This window comes from Anas platyrhynchos, chromosome 8 (genome assembly GCF_047663525.1).
Source record: "Anas platyrhynchos isolate ZD024472 breed Pekin duck chromosome 8, IASCAAS_PekinDuck_T2T, whole genome shotgun sequence".
Lineage (NCBI taxonomy): Eukaryota > Metazoa > Chordata > Aves > Anseriformes > Anatidae > Anas > Anas platyrhynchos.
In genome coordinates, this window is record NC_092594.1 from 18,030,221 (window position 1) to 18,044,024 (window position 13,804).

At 42.3% G+C, this 13,804-nt stretch overlaps 1 protein-coding gene and 1 long non-coding RNA gene across 2 annotated transcripts; both read left to right on the plus strand.

Moving 5' to 3' along the window:
• Positions 1-430: 430 nt before the first annotated feature.
• Positions 431-6,902, plus strand: LOC140003019 (uncharacterized). Its single transcript, XR_011810921.1, has 2 exons — positions 431-566; positions 3,260-6,902. It is a non-coding gene; the product is annotated as an uncharacterized lncRNA (long non-coding RNA).
• On the plus strand, positions 479-6,902 carry LOC140003018 (uncharacterized). The gene is made up of 2 exons (XM_072041648.1): positions 479-4,371; positions 4,452-6,902. Exon 1 carries the CDS (start codon positions 1,155-1,157, stop codon positions 2,451-2,453), a length of 1,299 nt encoding a protein of 432 aa, XP_071897749.1. The 5' UTR covers positions 479-1,154; the 3' UTR covers positions 2,454-4,371; positions 4,452-6,902.
• Positions 6,903-13,804: the final 6,902 nt, after the last annotated feature.

The following is a 13,804-nucleotide window of genomic DNA, read 5'->3' on the forward strand; positions in this document are numbered from 1 at the left end:
AACCTTAGATGCTATCGCGCTGGGGAAACTTGGTGTGCTAGCTCTAAGGAACACCACGGAGCGTAGAGTGGAGTGGAGACACCACGGCTAGGCTCTGTAATCAGGTGGGGCCTCGATTGTTCTTGTGCACAAAGCTGCACTTTTTGCCACCCTAAGCCAAAGACCTGTCATGTTTTGACAAATGCTGTACCCTAGTGTACTTTTTGCTCATTATAATATCATTATAATACCAAAACACACCTCCATCCCAAAAGCTACCCGCCTCCAAGGTGCGACCACCCCTCACTGAGCATGCGCCCTGAATTTCTCGGAGCCTATTACTTTAAACGGAGACGGGAAAACTTTACACCAATCATAACTAAGATATGCTTGACTAGAGCCACTCAAGCTCCACCTAAAAGATAGAAAATAATATAAATTGGCCCAAGAGAGAGGGGATGTTAGGGAAGATACCATCGTCAGGGGAGATACCATCCCAAGGACATACAACATCCTTAGGACCTCCTGACTCCTGGGATCAGTCGACGGGCTGAGCCTCTCTTCCCCCCCCATTGGGACGCCTTTGGGTGAGATCTGAATATTTGCTTATAAATCTCTATAGAGTCTTTGATCCTTTTAACGCGTTTATTTCTAGGCTGCGCACCTGTAACACCTGTAACACCTGTAACACCTAGAACCCACACCTAGAACCCGCACCTAGAACCCACACCTAGAACACCTGTAACACCTGTGTATTTCATGCATACTAGCTTGCTTTTGCAGATAGTCACTATCACCGGCAATCCAAAAGAACCTGATTATCTGTTGCTGTAATAAACCATACTTGATTGCATTGTGATAGCTCTCATTAATGCAACTAGGGTGAGGGTGGTTATCCGTGATAGTTCAGTGTTCTGAATCTAACCAGAGCCCCAGACGGTTAATGCATTGTTGGTGAATGTCTGAACGGACCCCCAAGTGGTTAATACGTTTTTGGTGAATGTCTGAGCGGACCCCCAGGCGGTTATTACGTTTTTGGTGAATGTCCGAACGGACCCCCAGTTTTGGTGAATGTCCGACTGGTTCAGTACTCTGAATCCAACCGGGCCCGTAACGGTTAATCAGCTACACCCCTTTAACGCGACAGTAAAATTGGCGTAGTCGGCAGGATTGCTATGGATAAACTACTGCAAAAATATAAATGTGCCCCTTCCCAGGCAGGGAAGGAGTTTTCCCAAAAGTTTTGGAAAGATGAGGAGAAAGTGGTAGAGCACATTGAGCAGTGTCAGGCTTCACGAAAGATTGGTCAAAGAAAGGGTAAAGGTGCGATTTGTGCTGTGTTAGGAGCTTGTTTGTCTTGTGCTCGGCAAAAAGCTAAGGAAACTCCTGCTCCCAAACTGATCTCTGATGCGGAACATACAGCTTTGAAATCAGAGAATGAAATATTGAAGTCATCATTGGCCTTTGAAAGGGAGATGGGAAAAACATTAGGAATCAGAGTGGATAAACTTTTGGATGAAAATAATAAACTTTCCATTGAGAATGACAAACTTGTGACTGAAAATGATAAACTTGTGAGTGAGAATAATCATCTTAAACAAATGCTGGAGAGGGTTAGTCATCTGTTAAATAAAGTACAGCCTTGCGCTCCGGTCAAGCAGATTCGTGGAGTGCTGCATAGTGCAGAACCTGAAAGCTGGGACAGTGATTTCTGGTCTGACAGTGATGATGGCGTTGAAGAGATTTCTGATTCTGAACCCCAATCCATTTCCTTGAGACCTTTGGTTAAGACTGAGACTGCTGTTGATGATAATGATGAAATTCACACTACTGTGCGAACGATTCCGTTGCCACCAGCAGAGTTGGTTAAAATACAGGAGAAGTTCTCACGGCGGTCAGGGGAATCAGAAGTTGAGTATGTGTGTCGAGTTTCTCTTAAAGGAGGAGATCGAATGATGTTGAGTGAGGAAGAGGTAGGAGGCTTTTGGAGACCTGGAGTGTTTTTAACCACCACACCAGGAGCTGACCTGGCTGTAGCAGTACAGAAAGCAGCCTGCATTCAGGCGATATATGAAAGAGATGAATTTAGGAAATCCCCGATGTTAGCTCCTATTGATCCAATTCGGTTAACCCCTCTCATCCGTGGACTCCCTGATTGTCTTAAGATGTTTGTAGCAAACACCCAAGATCACATACTAGCTGCTTGTAGGGATGATGATAGTGGTTGTAGGCAAAATCCTAACTCCCCTATTCCCACCTGGAGTGAATTGGTACAAGACATAGATAAGTACGGACACCGAATGCGCTGGATTAATTCATCCAGTATTAAATCCCAAGACCACTCTCGGCGAGTCCGCCAAATCCACACTAAAAATCCCAGATATCCCAAATTCAAAGAGAGGTTGAAACCTAATAGGGAACGAGGTGAGTTGTGGTGTCGGCAAAAAAACTCTTATCCCCGGGGAGGGCAATGAGCCACCCTGCTCAGCAGGTATTAACAATTCAATGGCTCTCTAATGAACATATTGACCCTATCATTGCCATTCCTGTTGAACCCCCAAAAATATTGGTAAATTTTCTTATTGATACCAGGACCCAAATGTCAGTAATTACACATGCAACAGCACAAACCCTGAGCATAACACCTGGTCAACGCAGGGTTAAATTCACGGGAATCAATGATGTGGAAAAACAATGCCCCACTGCAAAAATTTCACTCTGGTTGCCAGAGGAACAAAAATTAACCAGGGTAGAAGTATTAGTTGGTGCTGCATATACTAATATTTTAGGATTTGACATACTGCATGGTTGTGTGTGGAAACTCCCTGATGGAACTGTGTGGAGTTTCACGACACATCAAAGGGTTTCAGGCATCATGAGACTGAGTCTGTTACAAACATCCATACCCTCATCCCCTGCTAAAATCATTAATGATCGGCAATATCTGTTGTCAGCAGCAGCACTTATGGGGATTGACGGGGTGGTAACAGAATTGGAAAAAAGAGACATTATTAAAAGGACCCATTCACCTTACAATTCACCAGTGTGGCCAGTAAAGAAACCAACCAGGCAATGGCATTTTACAGTGGAATACAGACAGCTGAATGCTAACACTACACCTTTGACTGCCACAGTTCCAAACATGGCAGAGATAGTGAAAGCCCTCTGTGTATCTAACAATAGTCTATGCATGGGAAATCAAAGATTGCTATTTCACCCTCTTTCTAACCCTGCCGGTTGAATACAACCGAGCATATTTTATTTTCTTTTGTGTTCACAGGAACCCTGAGCGAACTGTATAGGGACAGCTGGAAGATGACGAATCAACAGTTTGGATTAATGATGCTATGCTTTACCCTGACCTTGATGCAATTACAGACCTTAAATAAACTTAGCTACTGTGGCTGTGCATGGAGCTGAGGTGTTTCACCATGGCATTTAACCATGTATTGTCTCAGTATAGTACAGTCACTGGAACATCTCAAAACAAAAAGGACCTAAATCTCTACATGGAAACAAAATATTTTCAAAAGATGAATGGAGTTGGAACAATTCTCTAAGAATGGCTGAACTTTAAGCCATGTCTGGACAGACAATACAAATTGGTTGCCAAATAACTAAAATAACTGAACCAAATTTTGATTGCTGGTACAATTTTACTTTCACCAAACCTATAATTGTGTACTGTCTTTGGGGTTACAGAGGCACAGAATTACTATTTGAATTCATGGTCAAAGGATAAGAAGCCTCTGCCCCTGCAGATATTTGAAAATGAACCGACTCAGCCTCCCATTGGTCTAACTCCTTCCATCTTCAATACAGGCCCTTACATAATACAACAACAAATTCTCTTTAACCCTAGTTGGTCCCTAAAAAGGGTAGAGCTAGCGCTGCACATTCTAAAACAATCTCAGCGCGTGCCACGGGATGCAACTGGGTTATTAGGGACAGGATTAGGTATATTAAATAGCATTGATGCTGAGGTCTTAATGAGTAGAGTAACTGCTACTACAGATGACCTAAGGAAATTGGAACAACCAATAAAATTATCCTTATTGGCTTTAGGAGCAAATCAATGGCTTCTATCAGATGTTTTGCCCCATTGGGAACAAATGGAGGAAAATGATCATCAATTAATTGTAAATGCCCTTGGAAAAGCCCAAGGCAATACCTCCCTTGCCTTGAGCTGTATCCAAGCACAGTTATGGATACAATCTGTAGCAGCAGCTATTATTAGAGAGGGAGAAGGAAAAACTTTGCCCACTGAAATTCGAAAATTGATTTGGGATAATACTTCAGAATTTGAAAAAGAATTTCAAGCTTGGTGGCAATTAGTCAGCTTTACCCATTATGCAGAAAATGATAAAATTGTTGCCTTTATACTTACTATAAGTAATGCCACCGTATACAATGTATATCCAATCATTGCATTAGGACTCAATCATAATGGAACTATACTTTATCCTAAAGAGCATAAAGTATGGGCCCATCAAAAGGGAGGAAAGTGGCAAACAATTGATGTAAATGCATGCATTGTGCGTGAACAAAAAGGTTTCATCTGTGAAAGTAACACACTGGAATCTCAAAACATTTGTCTTGACACTGAGCAAAATATTTGCCACTTTGAGATACATCCTAATGAAACCCTTAAAACTGTACTTGTATATATTGGGAAAGGTTGTGTTTGTATGAGAACTCATTCTGATTCTATAGTCGTAGATGATACAGTGGTAGATACCAATAATCACTCTAATGTTTGTGTTTGCAATTTTACCAAAATTCTAGGATGTGATTTTAATTACTCAGCTCCTGTCACTTCTTATCAACTTAATGCATCTAATTATATTCTGCTTCATGAACTGCTGCCTACTCCTATTGGAATGAACCTCACCTTGGTGAAGAAATTGCTGGTACATGAGGACCTGAAGCAGCTGATGACACAAGTCCGAGAAAATGGACAAAAGACTCTGATTACTGTCCACCATGACGCACAAGAAACACATCGAGTAATGGAAAGAGTGAAGAGAGATGAGAGACACCGTTGGTGGGACACTTTGTTTGGATGATCGCCAGCTGCCAAGGGAATCTTCAACAAGATGCTTCACCCTGTTATTGTTCTGCTAATACTCACTGTGTTATGTTTTATACTGACAATTAGTTTGTATGTTAAACTCTGGTTTATGATGAAACGTTTAGCATCCCTACACAATGTACAAACACTCGATAAACCTCATTCTGAGGATTTTTGTGATATCCCCGACATATTCCAACCATCGTGAAGCTTGAGTGACTATAGTCACGGGGTGGATTATGTGGTGTAAATGCCTGAAGTAACTAGGAAAATAAAGCTAACATTCACACCTTTAAGGAAAAGGTACAGCATTGAAGAGGCTTTCAGGGTAGGGCATAACTGCATTATCTGAGCATTCCCTAGGCTCCCAACCTTAGATGCTATCGCGCTGGGGAAACTTGGTGTGCTAGCTCTAAGGAACACCACGGAGCGTAGAGTGGAGTGGAGACACCACGGCTAGGCTCTGTAATCAGGTGGGGCCTCGATTGTTCTTGTGCACAAAGCTGCGCTTTTTGCCACCCTAAGCCAAAGACCTGTCATGTTTTGACAAATGCTGTACCCTAGTGTACTTTTTGCTCATTATAATATCATTATAATACCAAAACACACCTCCATCCCAAAAGCTACCCGCCTCCAAGGTGCGACCACCCCTCACTGAGCATGCGCCCTGAATTTCTCGGAGCCTATTACTTTAAACGGAGACGGGAAAACTTTACACCAATCATAACTAAGATATGCTTGACTAGAGCCACTCAAGCTCCACCTAGAAGACAGAAAATAATATAAATTGGCCCAAGAGAGAGGGGATGTTAGGGAAGATACCATCGTCAGGGGAGATACCATCCCAAGGACATCCTTAGGACCTCCTGACTCCTGGGATCAGTCGACGGGCTGAGCCTCTCTTCCCCCCCCATTGGGACGCCTTTGGGTGAGATCTGAATATTTGCTTATAAATCTCTATAGAGTCTTTGATCCTTTTAACGCGTTTATTTCTAGGCTGCGCACCTATAACACCTAGAACACCTAGAACACCTGTAACACCTAGAACACCTGTAACACATAGAACCCGCACCTAGAACCCAACACCTAGAACCCAACACCTAGAACCCGCACCTAGAACCCGCACCTAGAACCCAACACCTAGAACCCAACACCTAGAACCCGCACCTAGAACCCAACACCTAGAACCCGCACCTAGAACCCAACACCTAGAACCCAACACCTAGAACCCAACACCTAGAACCCAACACCTAGAACCCGCACCTAGAACCCGCACCTAGAACCCAACACCTAGAACCCAACACCTAGAACCCAACACCTAGAACCCGCACCTAGAACCCAACACCTAGAACCCGCACCTAGAACCCAACACCTAGAACCCAACACCTAGAACCCAACACCTAGAACCCGCACCTAGAACCCAACACCTAGAACCCGCACCTAGAACCCAACACCTAGAACCAACCCGCACCTAGAACCCAACACCTGGAACCCAACACCTAGAACCCAACACCTAGAACCCAACACCTAGAACCCGCACCTAGAACCCAACACCTAGAACCCGCACCTAGAACCCGCACCTAGAACCCAACACCTAGAACCCAACACCTAGAACCCCACACCTAGAACCCAACACCTAGAACCCCACACCTAGAACCCCACACCTAGAACCCACACCTGGAACCCACACCTGGAACCCACACCTAGAACCCACACCTAGAACCCACACCTAGAACACCTGTAACACCTGTGTATTTCATGCATACTAGCTTGCTTTTGCAGATAGTCACTATCACCGGCAATCCAAAAGAACCTGATTATCTGTTGCTGTAATAAACCATACTTGATTGCATTGTGATAGCTCTCATTAATGCAACTAGGGTGAGGGTGGTTATCCGTGATAGTTCAGTGTTCTGAATCTAACCAGACCCCCAGACGGTTAATGCATTGTTGGTGAATGTCTGAACGGACCCCCAGGTGGTTAATACGTTTTTGGTGAATGTCCGAACGGACCCTCAGTTTTGGTGAATGTCCGACTGGTTCAGTACTCTGAATCCAACCGGGCCCGTAACGGTTAATCAGCTACACCCCTTTAACGCGACAACACATGAGATATGAACGTTAGGTTTGGTGATCAGATTGTAAAAGGAGCATTCTTGCAGAAGCAGGATGTGTGTGTAAGGTTTCTCTACTCCTTTAACATAACCTGCTCTGCTCAGCTTCCTTCTGTTAGATCACAACAAATAACTGGCAAAGCTGAGAGGCAGATTATTTCCCACGTGTGAAGGAACTGGTTCTGCATTTCAACCTCTAGCATGTGTCAATAGTTTTGACTAGAAAAACCTTCTAGTAAGTTTATACTGCTCTTCTTTTTAACATTAAAAAACACTTTGGGAACTTATTGTCAGTCTTTTTTCCAGAACTGAACTGTTGCATGCTGATGGGATTCTCGGCAGGCAAAGCATGCCTTTTGTTGAAAAGCCTCCAAGCCTATCCAGAAGATTCAGAGTTTGGCCAAGCTGGGGAAAGATCTGTGTTTGATTTCAACCATCCCAGGTAGTTTGGGTGAGTTTGGCTGCAAGGGCTTTGCACAGACTGTCATAAAGACAAGAACCATTTTGAGAAGTCAGCCTGGAGCTTAATCCTATATTGTGCTGATACCTATTGGTCTAGAGCTAGCTAAATTACAGAGAAAATAACTTCACAGCAGTTTTGCAGATGCACAGAGGTTAAGAATGTTGATTAATTTCCAATTCTGTTGAAAACAGACTGCTACTTTAAGAAAATATTATCTGTCTTCATGACAGGTCAGCAGAAATTCTTGAATTGTTTCAGCTGTCTGCAGCTGGATTTTAACCCACAATTTAGCCCATGGGAGAAGGGGGGAGCTACTGCTCTGTACCACCACTCTCCTGTACTCTGAGTCTGGCAGAAGTCCGTTTGTATATGCTTTGTCTCCGTCTTTGAGAGCCTGGGGACCTTAGCTAAGAGCTGATGTAAGGAGACTCAGTGCCATGCAAGCAAGAGGCCATTTTTTGGGTGTTCAACACTCTTCCTGGAGGCAGATCACATGCTAGACCCATATGTTGGTCCTTTTTGCATGTACATGGCAAATCTTCAACAACCATAGGGAGGCGTAACTCCACTGCTCCATTTCACAGGTACGTCCCTCACTGGGAGGGATGTGGCAGGTTTGGCATGGGATGACTCTGAAATAAACACTGATATCCAGCATCTGGTGCATACAGGCAGCCTCACAGCAAGTCTGTAATGGTAAGAGTGAAAAAATAAGGAGAGTTTATTCTACCAAATATAAGGCTATCTATTTCCCCCCACTTTTTATACCATTAGCTGCTTACCCAATGACAAATTTTGACCACATTTGCCCACTGGTGTCAGTGTACGTAGCCAGCAGTCTCGTGATGATGCTTGGTACACTCCCTGTCCCTTTGGCCCATGCATTAACAGCAGCTGAAAAGGCACGGACAGCTGACAGGCACATAAATGCTACCAGATGGAAATCCCTGGTGTGGGCTTCACGTGACTGCACCTTTAAATATTTAGGCTCTTATTTTAGGCTTGTGTTTTAGGTTGTTGTTTTTTTCAAAGCCTTGTTTTATGTAATTAAAAAATGTTGCTTATATGCAGTCACCAGCTGTGCCAGCCACAATTTTACAGCAAGGAACTCCGTGGCAGATATATTCAGCCTGGATCACATTTGCCCTTATTGATGCCAAGACAGTTCCAGCATTCTTGTTTTGCTTTGATGGCCATTGGTTTTACTGTAATACTAAACTAGAGTTGAAGAAAGGTGTTCTGTACTGTTCTCCCATGAAGTTGGTGATATTTTAACTGTATTTATATTTCTACAGTGGAGTTCTTATATTAAATTGTGCTATTCTAAAAAGTGCTGCTTCTTGCTTAACGTTAATCTGTCACCTGATCATTTCATCGGGTACCTTCCCATTTAGGTTATTGGAAGAAATGAATATTCAAGTTCCTTTTATATTCTCCGCCTTGTTCAGCGTTTCACAAACTCGTATCCTCTGTTTCCGATCACGTCAACTTCAAGCTGCAGATTTTTAGGCGATTTTATCTCTTCCCGTGGAAATCACTGCATACCACCAGTGACTTCCCATAACACCCCTCTACAGCTGGAATGGCCAAAAGTGCATCCTGTTCTAGGTTGTTTGGAATTACTTTTCCCCATATCCACTTCTCTTTTATTTATCGACCTTCACTTTCTGCCCTTTACTGTCTAAGTCTACTAGGAAATTCTTTGTTGTTGCAAAAACTGGTATGAGCCATGTACTTCAGTTACTATTCAAAAATAAAATAAAAAATATCACAAAGTACCTGAAGGAGAAATCGGCTAGCTTTTGGCAACCCTTTACACTTTCCAAGTAGCAGGTGTATACTGAACTGAGTGATACAAAAACATTTCTGGGAACAGTTAGCACAGGGGGCATGTGTGTCTGTAGAACAACAAGCATAGTGTACCATTGGATTTTTGTTATATTATACTCTTCCTAGAGAGTGATAGATTCTAAAACGCTGTCATTCTGGCGAATTTTACTTGTTTGCTTAGCAATTTGAAGTGAATTGTTGATGAAGGCTTCAGCTCTCTGAAGGTGTCCCTTAAAATGCAGAATCCTCAGTTGACATCTGTTCTGTTATTCCTGTCGTTAGATGTTTATCTCTGTATAAAGAAAAAGACATCCAGTACGGTTTTGTAGAAGAAAAGCCTTAAATGTGGTGTGTGTTTTTTTCGGTGGCATGAACAGAACTAATTTGACAGCAATTACAGTTCCAGGGCTCTGAGTAGGGTGGTACCACGCAACTCTAATCCTTTGAAACAGCACCACTTCCCTGTGAGTGGCAAAACAACCGCGTTGGGAGCAAAATGGGTGTAATATTTCTCATGGTTAATACAGCCCTTGGTAATTGTGGAATGCTATTTTTCACAGCTCTGTGCAAACATATCCGAGAACAAATGGGAGAGGTGGGTGGATGACAGGCTGACTAGCTCAAGGTCACACAGTGTATTGTCCCAGAGGTAGCAGCCCAGTAATTCCAGCGTCTTTCTAATGTAGAAATCCAACTCATCTCTAACCTCTGATACATTTTTTGCAGGGGAAAAAGGCTAGAGTTCAAATAAAAAGCATTATGCCATATTCGTGTAAAAGCTTAAAAAAGGAGTTTATAGAACATAAGAGCTTGAGTCAGATGCTTAGGATGTCTTGTAAAAATCCCAAGAAACCAAGAATTTAAAGTGAAAGGATATAAAGCCATGAGTTTACTCTTTATGTTTTTGCTGTTAATAAAGCATAACTAAAGACAGATCCAGCAAATCTTTCATACTGTGTTTGGGGGCTTGGAGGGGCTTGGGGTGGGAATTCTTTTAATGGGAGGAGTAATTTATTTTTAAAAATTTTTAATCTTTATTTAGCACAGTTCCTGCAGAAATACGCAGGGTCAAATTCAGCCCACAGCTGCATTGTGTGATAGCTTGCTGCTTTTAATGCAGTTGCAGAAGCCATGTGAAGAAAGTATCTGGCATGATGTTACTAATTTAATTTGTGGAAAATGAGATAAATAATGAATATGAGCATCCATTAAACATGGACTCACCAGTTAAATAAGTATGTTGACTAAATAATTAGTATATGAAGACGTACTTTTTAGTCACGATGACGTTCAGCCAGAATGACACTTTATGGAAGGTATTTTCTGTGATTTTTTTTTTTTTTTTTTTTAAACTAATGCTCCCTGAACAGTCTTCTCTATAAATCTAAGTTGTGATTCTGCAGATCTTTTTCTTTACATCAAGGTCATTCCCGTCCCTCTTTCTGCTCCTCACTGCTTCCTTGGCAGCGCTGATAAAAGCATTTGAGGGCTGCATGATTGGCAGTACCTAATTATTTCAGCTTGGACCAGTTTTTGGATCCAGCACGCTGCATGGCCTTAGGCAGCTGCTGCAGCACAGGTGAGGAGCAGGGTAAGTGACTGAGGTTTGGGGAATACAGGAATGAGGACTGCTTGAAGCTGACTCTGCAGCCCTGTAAGAAAATAACACGCAGTTAATTCATGCTGCCATCTTGTGGCTCCTGCTTGGAAGGTTTTTAAAATCCTGCAAAGTGGCCAAATAATCAGAATCTATCATGCAGTATTAGGAAGTAATGGAGCTGTTCTCTAAAGAGTCAGTGACACAGAGGATCTTTGTGTGTTTTCCTAGACTGTGATCCCTTTGAAATCATAAAGTGAGTTGCCATTTTTCTTAGCCTTTCGTGGTAATGGGAACTAAAATTTGGAGGTGTACCATATGTGTTTATGTATAATCTGTGCTATTTTATACCGTGTTATGGAGAACTGACATCACTTAATGTGCAGTTACAGAAATTTGTATGCATTTTAACAAATTCAGAAAATGGGATTTACATGAAAATCTGTGTATAGCGTTCCTTTATTTATTAAGTAGACCCGGAGCATAAGTAAAATCAAGGATGAGAAATCTCACCAAAGTCTGCCAAGGGCTGTATTCACCCCCTGATGTCACAAAAGAAGAAACAACAAGGGTGATCAGGAGGGTGAGTTGCTTAACACGCCTCACTTTAAACATTCAGGAGGTGAACGTGGTGCCACTGCACAGTAAAAGGTTTGTAACTGAGCTTAATGCTTTTATGAACTCTTTGGCAGCACTTGCATTTCACTTGACCATGCTTTTGAACTGCTCTAGGGTTTTTTTGTTTGCTTTTTTTCCTTCCAGGAGCTAGGATTGTTTCTGCTAATGTCTCAGATTTCTCATGTCTGTGGATGACTCCTGATTCCCTTAGTCACTACGGTCCCTGCTGCAGTGCCAGGAAGGGGCTTCTGGAGGCATTGCTTCCTGGCATCTCCATGGGTTTATCCAAACCTCCTTCCAGGGCATTGCTTGTCTTTAACTAACCAGTGACTGTTGTTAAAAGCCATGTGCTTTCGTGGATGTATCGACACTGTAATAGAATTGTTAAGGCTGAGATCTTACTCAGGTGCATCTCTAAGAATATTTCCTGTTCTTTATTTTGTTATTCAAATATTCTTGCTTTCAGGAAACCTTAAGGTTTCCCTGCCTAGACCCTATATATATATATGCTCACTTCCCCTTTATACCCATATGCGTATTGTATTAAGTGTTTTGTGTGCTTAAGTTTTTTCCTTGGCAGTACCAGCCCAGCACAGCACGCTGCTGCTCATTTTCTGGTGTTCACTGAGAACATTACAGACAACAGACAGTTCCTTTTATTTGCCACTGGCTGCAGGGAGAGTTTCTGTTGCAAAGCTTTGATGTTGCAGATGCTTTTGAATCCTATTTCTCTCTATTGATTGATCTTAATAGCTGTCAGTGATTTCTTTTTTTCCTTGTAATTTCTCAGCTCCTTTGGTAGATAGTGTGTTGGACTGTGCTACATGGCTTGCATGGCCAAATGAGGCTTAATTTTTTTTTTTTTTTTCTGGGTTTCTATTTCAGCCTTACAGCTTGGTTTCTTTAAGGCTGCCTAGCCCAGAGTTTGCTTCTCGAGCCAAGGAAGTGTGCCTTTGGTGGCAGGAACCTCTAATAAATGAATAACCACAATTCTCCCTTTGTAGCAGTGGGATTAGTTTATATCTCTAAGCCCGCAGGACAAATGCTTTTTGCTTTGTCATGATCCCTTAATATAAAAAATACTTGTTATGGCTGACAACCCGTCCTTTCAGCAGTCCCGGTGAGCTCTGCAAATGAGCAGATCAGCACTTTCCTTGGTCCTCCTCATATTACTAATGTACATGGGGGATAATCACAGGAACAGAAAGGCCTGTTAAAAAAAAATGTTCAGAAGGCCAAAATGTTTAATGCTTTATTATTTTTTTTTCACTGTAGTTGTTTAAAAAAAAAAAAGCTCAAGAGAAGGAAGTGAGAGACTAGCACTGCTGGTAGTAACAACTAATAGTGAGATCTTAGCATAGAGAAAAAATATATTCAAGGGTGTTCTTGGGAAACTGGGTGGTCTCAGGCTGCCTGGGTGTCAGGAATTTTATTAAAGAGCTAGCTGAAGTGATTGCAGAAGCATTTATGGCCTTTCTGACAAATTATGCTGGATAGGCGAGGAGCACCCAAGTGCCAAAAAGGTCGTGCAGTCTCTAGGAATAATAGAGGGCCAAGGTAATTACAGATCAGTTTAATTATCCTTTGCAGAAGAAAAAGGGAAAAAAAAAAAAAAGAAAAAAGAAACGAAAGCAGTCTGGAAGGTGCTGGGCAAGTAAAGCAAAGTAAAATAAAAGGTCTTCTTGCTATGGGAGAGGCAGTTCATGACAATATGCTAGGTCTTTTTGGCATGGTCACACCTAACGCTGACTCTAAATGAAACCGGGTACAAAATGGTTGGGTGGTGCTAAAATTATGTATTTCAGGTGCTTGTCCCTGGAACATTTCTTTCAGTCTTGGGTGGTAAATAGAAAATGGAGCTTCGCATACTGATTATGTGGAGCTGGTACAGATTTTGTAGCTGGAGAATCTGTAGGTTACTGGGAGAGGAATATAGATAGGGTTCAAATCTTGACAAATGGAGAAACTAGGATGCCATACAAGAAAGACAAAAGCAGGTTGCTTCACTTGGAGGGGAGAAAATCAGCTCCATAGGCGGCATCAGAGAGCGGCTGTTCTGACAGTAGAAACTGCTGGTGTTTATACTGGGTCAGAAGCTAAACATGAGTCAACAACCTTGTCCTGTTGTGAAA

What these genes read in the sequence shown, in the direction of transcription:
- LOC140003018 (XM_072041648.1), top strand. Translation starts at nt 1,155, where the DNA reads ATGGATAAACTACTGCAAAAATATAAATGTGCCCCTTCCCAGGCAGGG.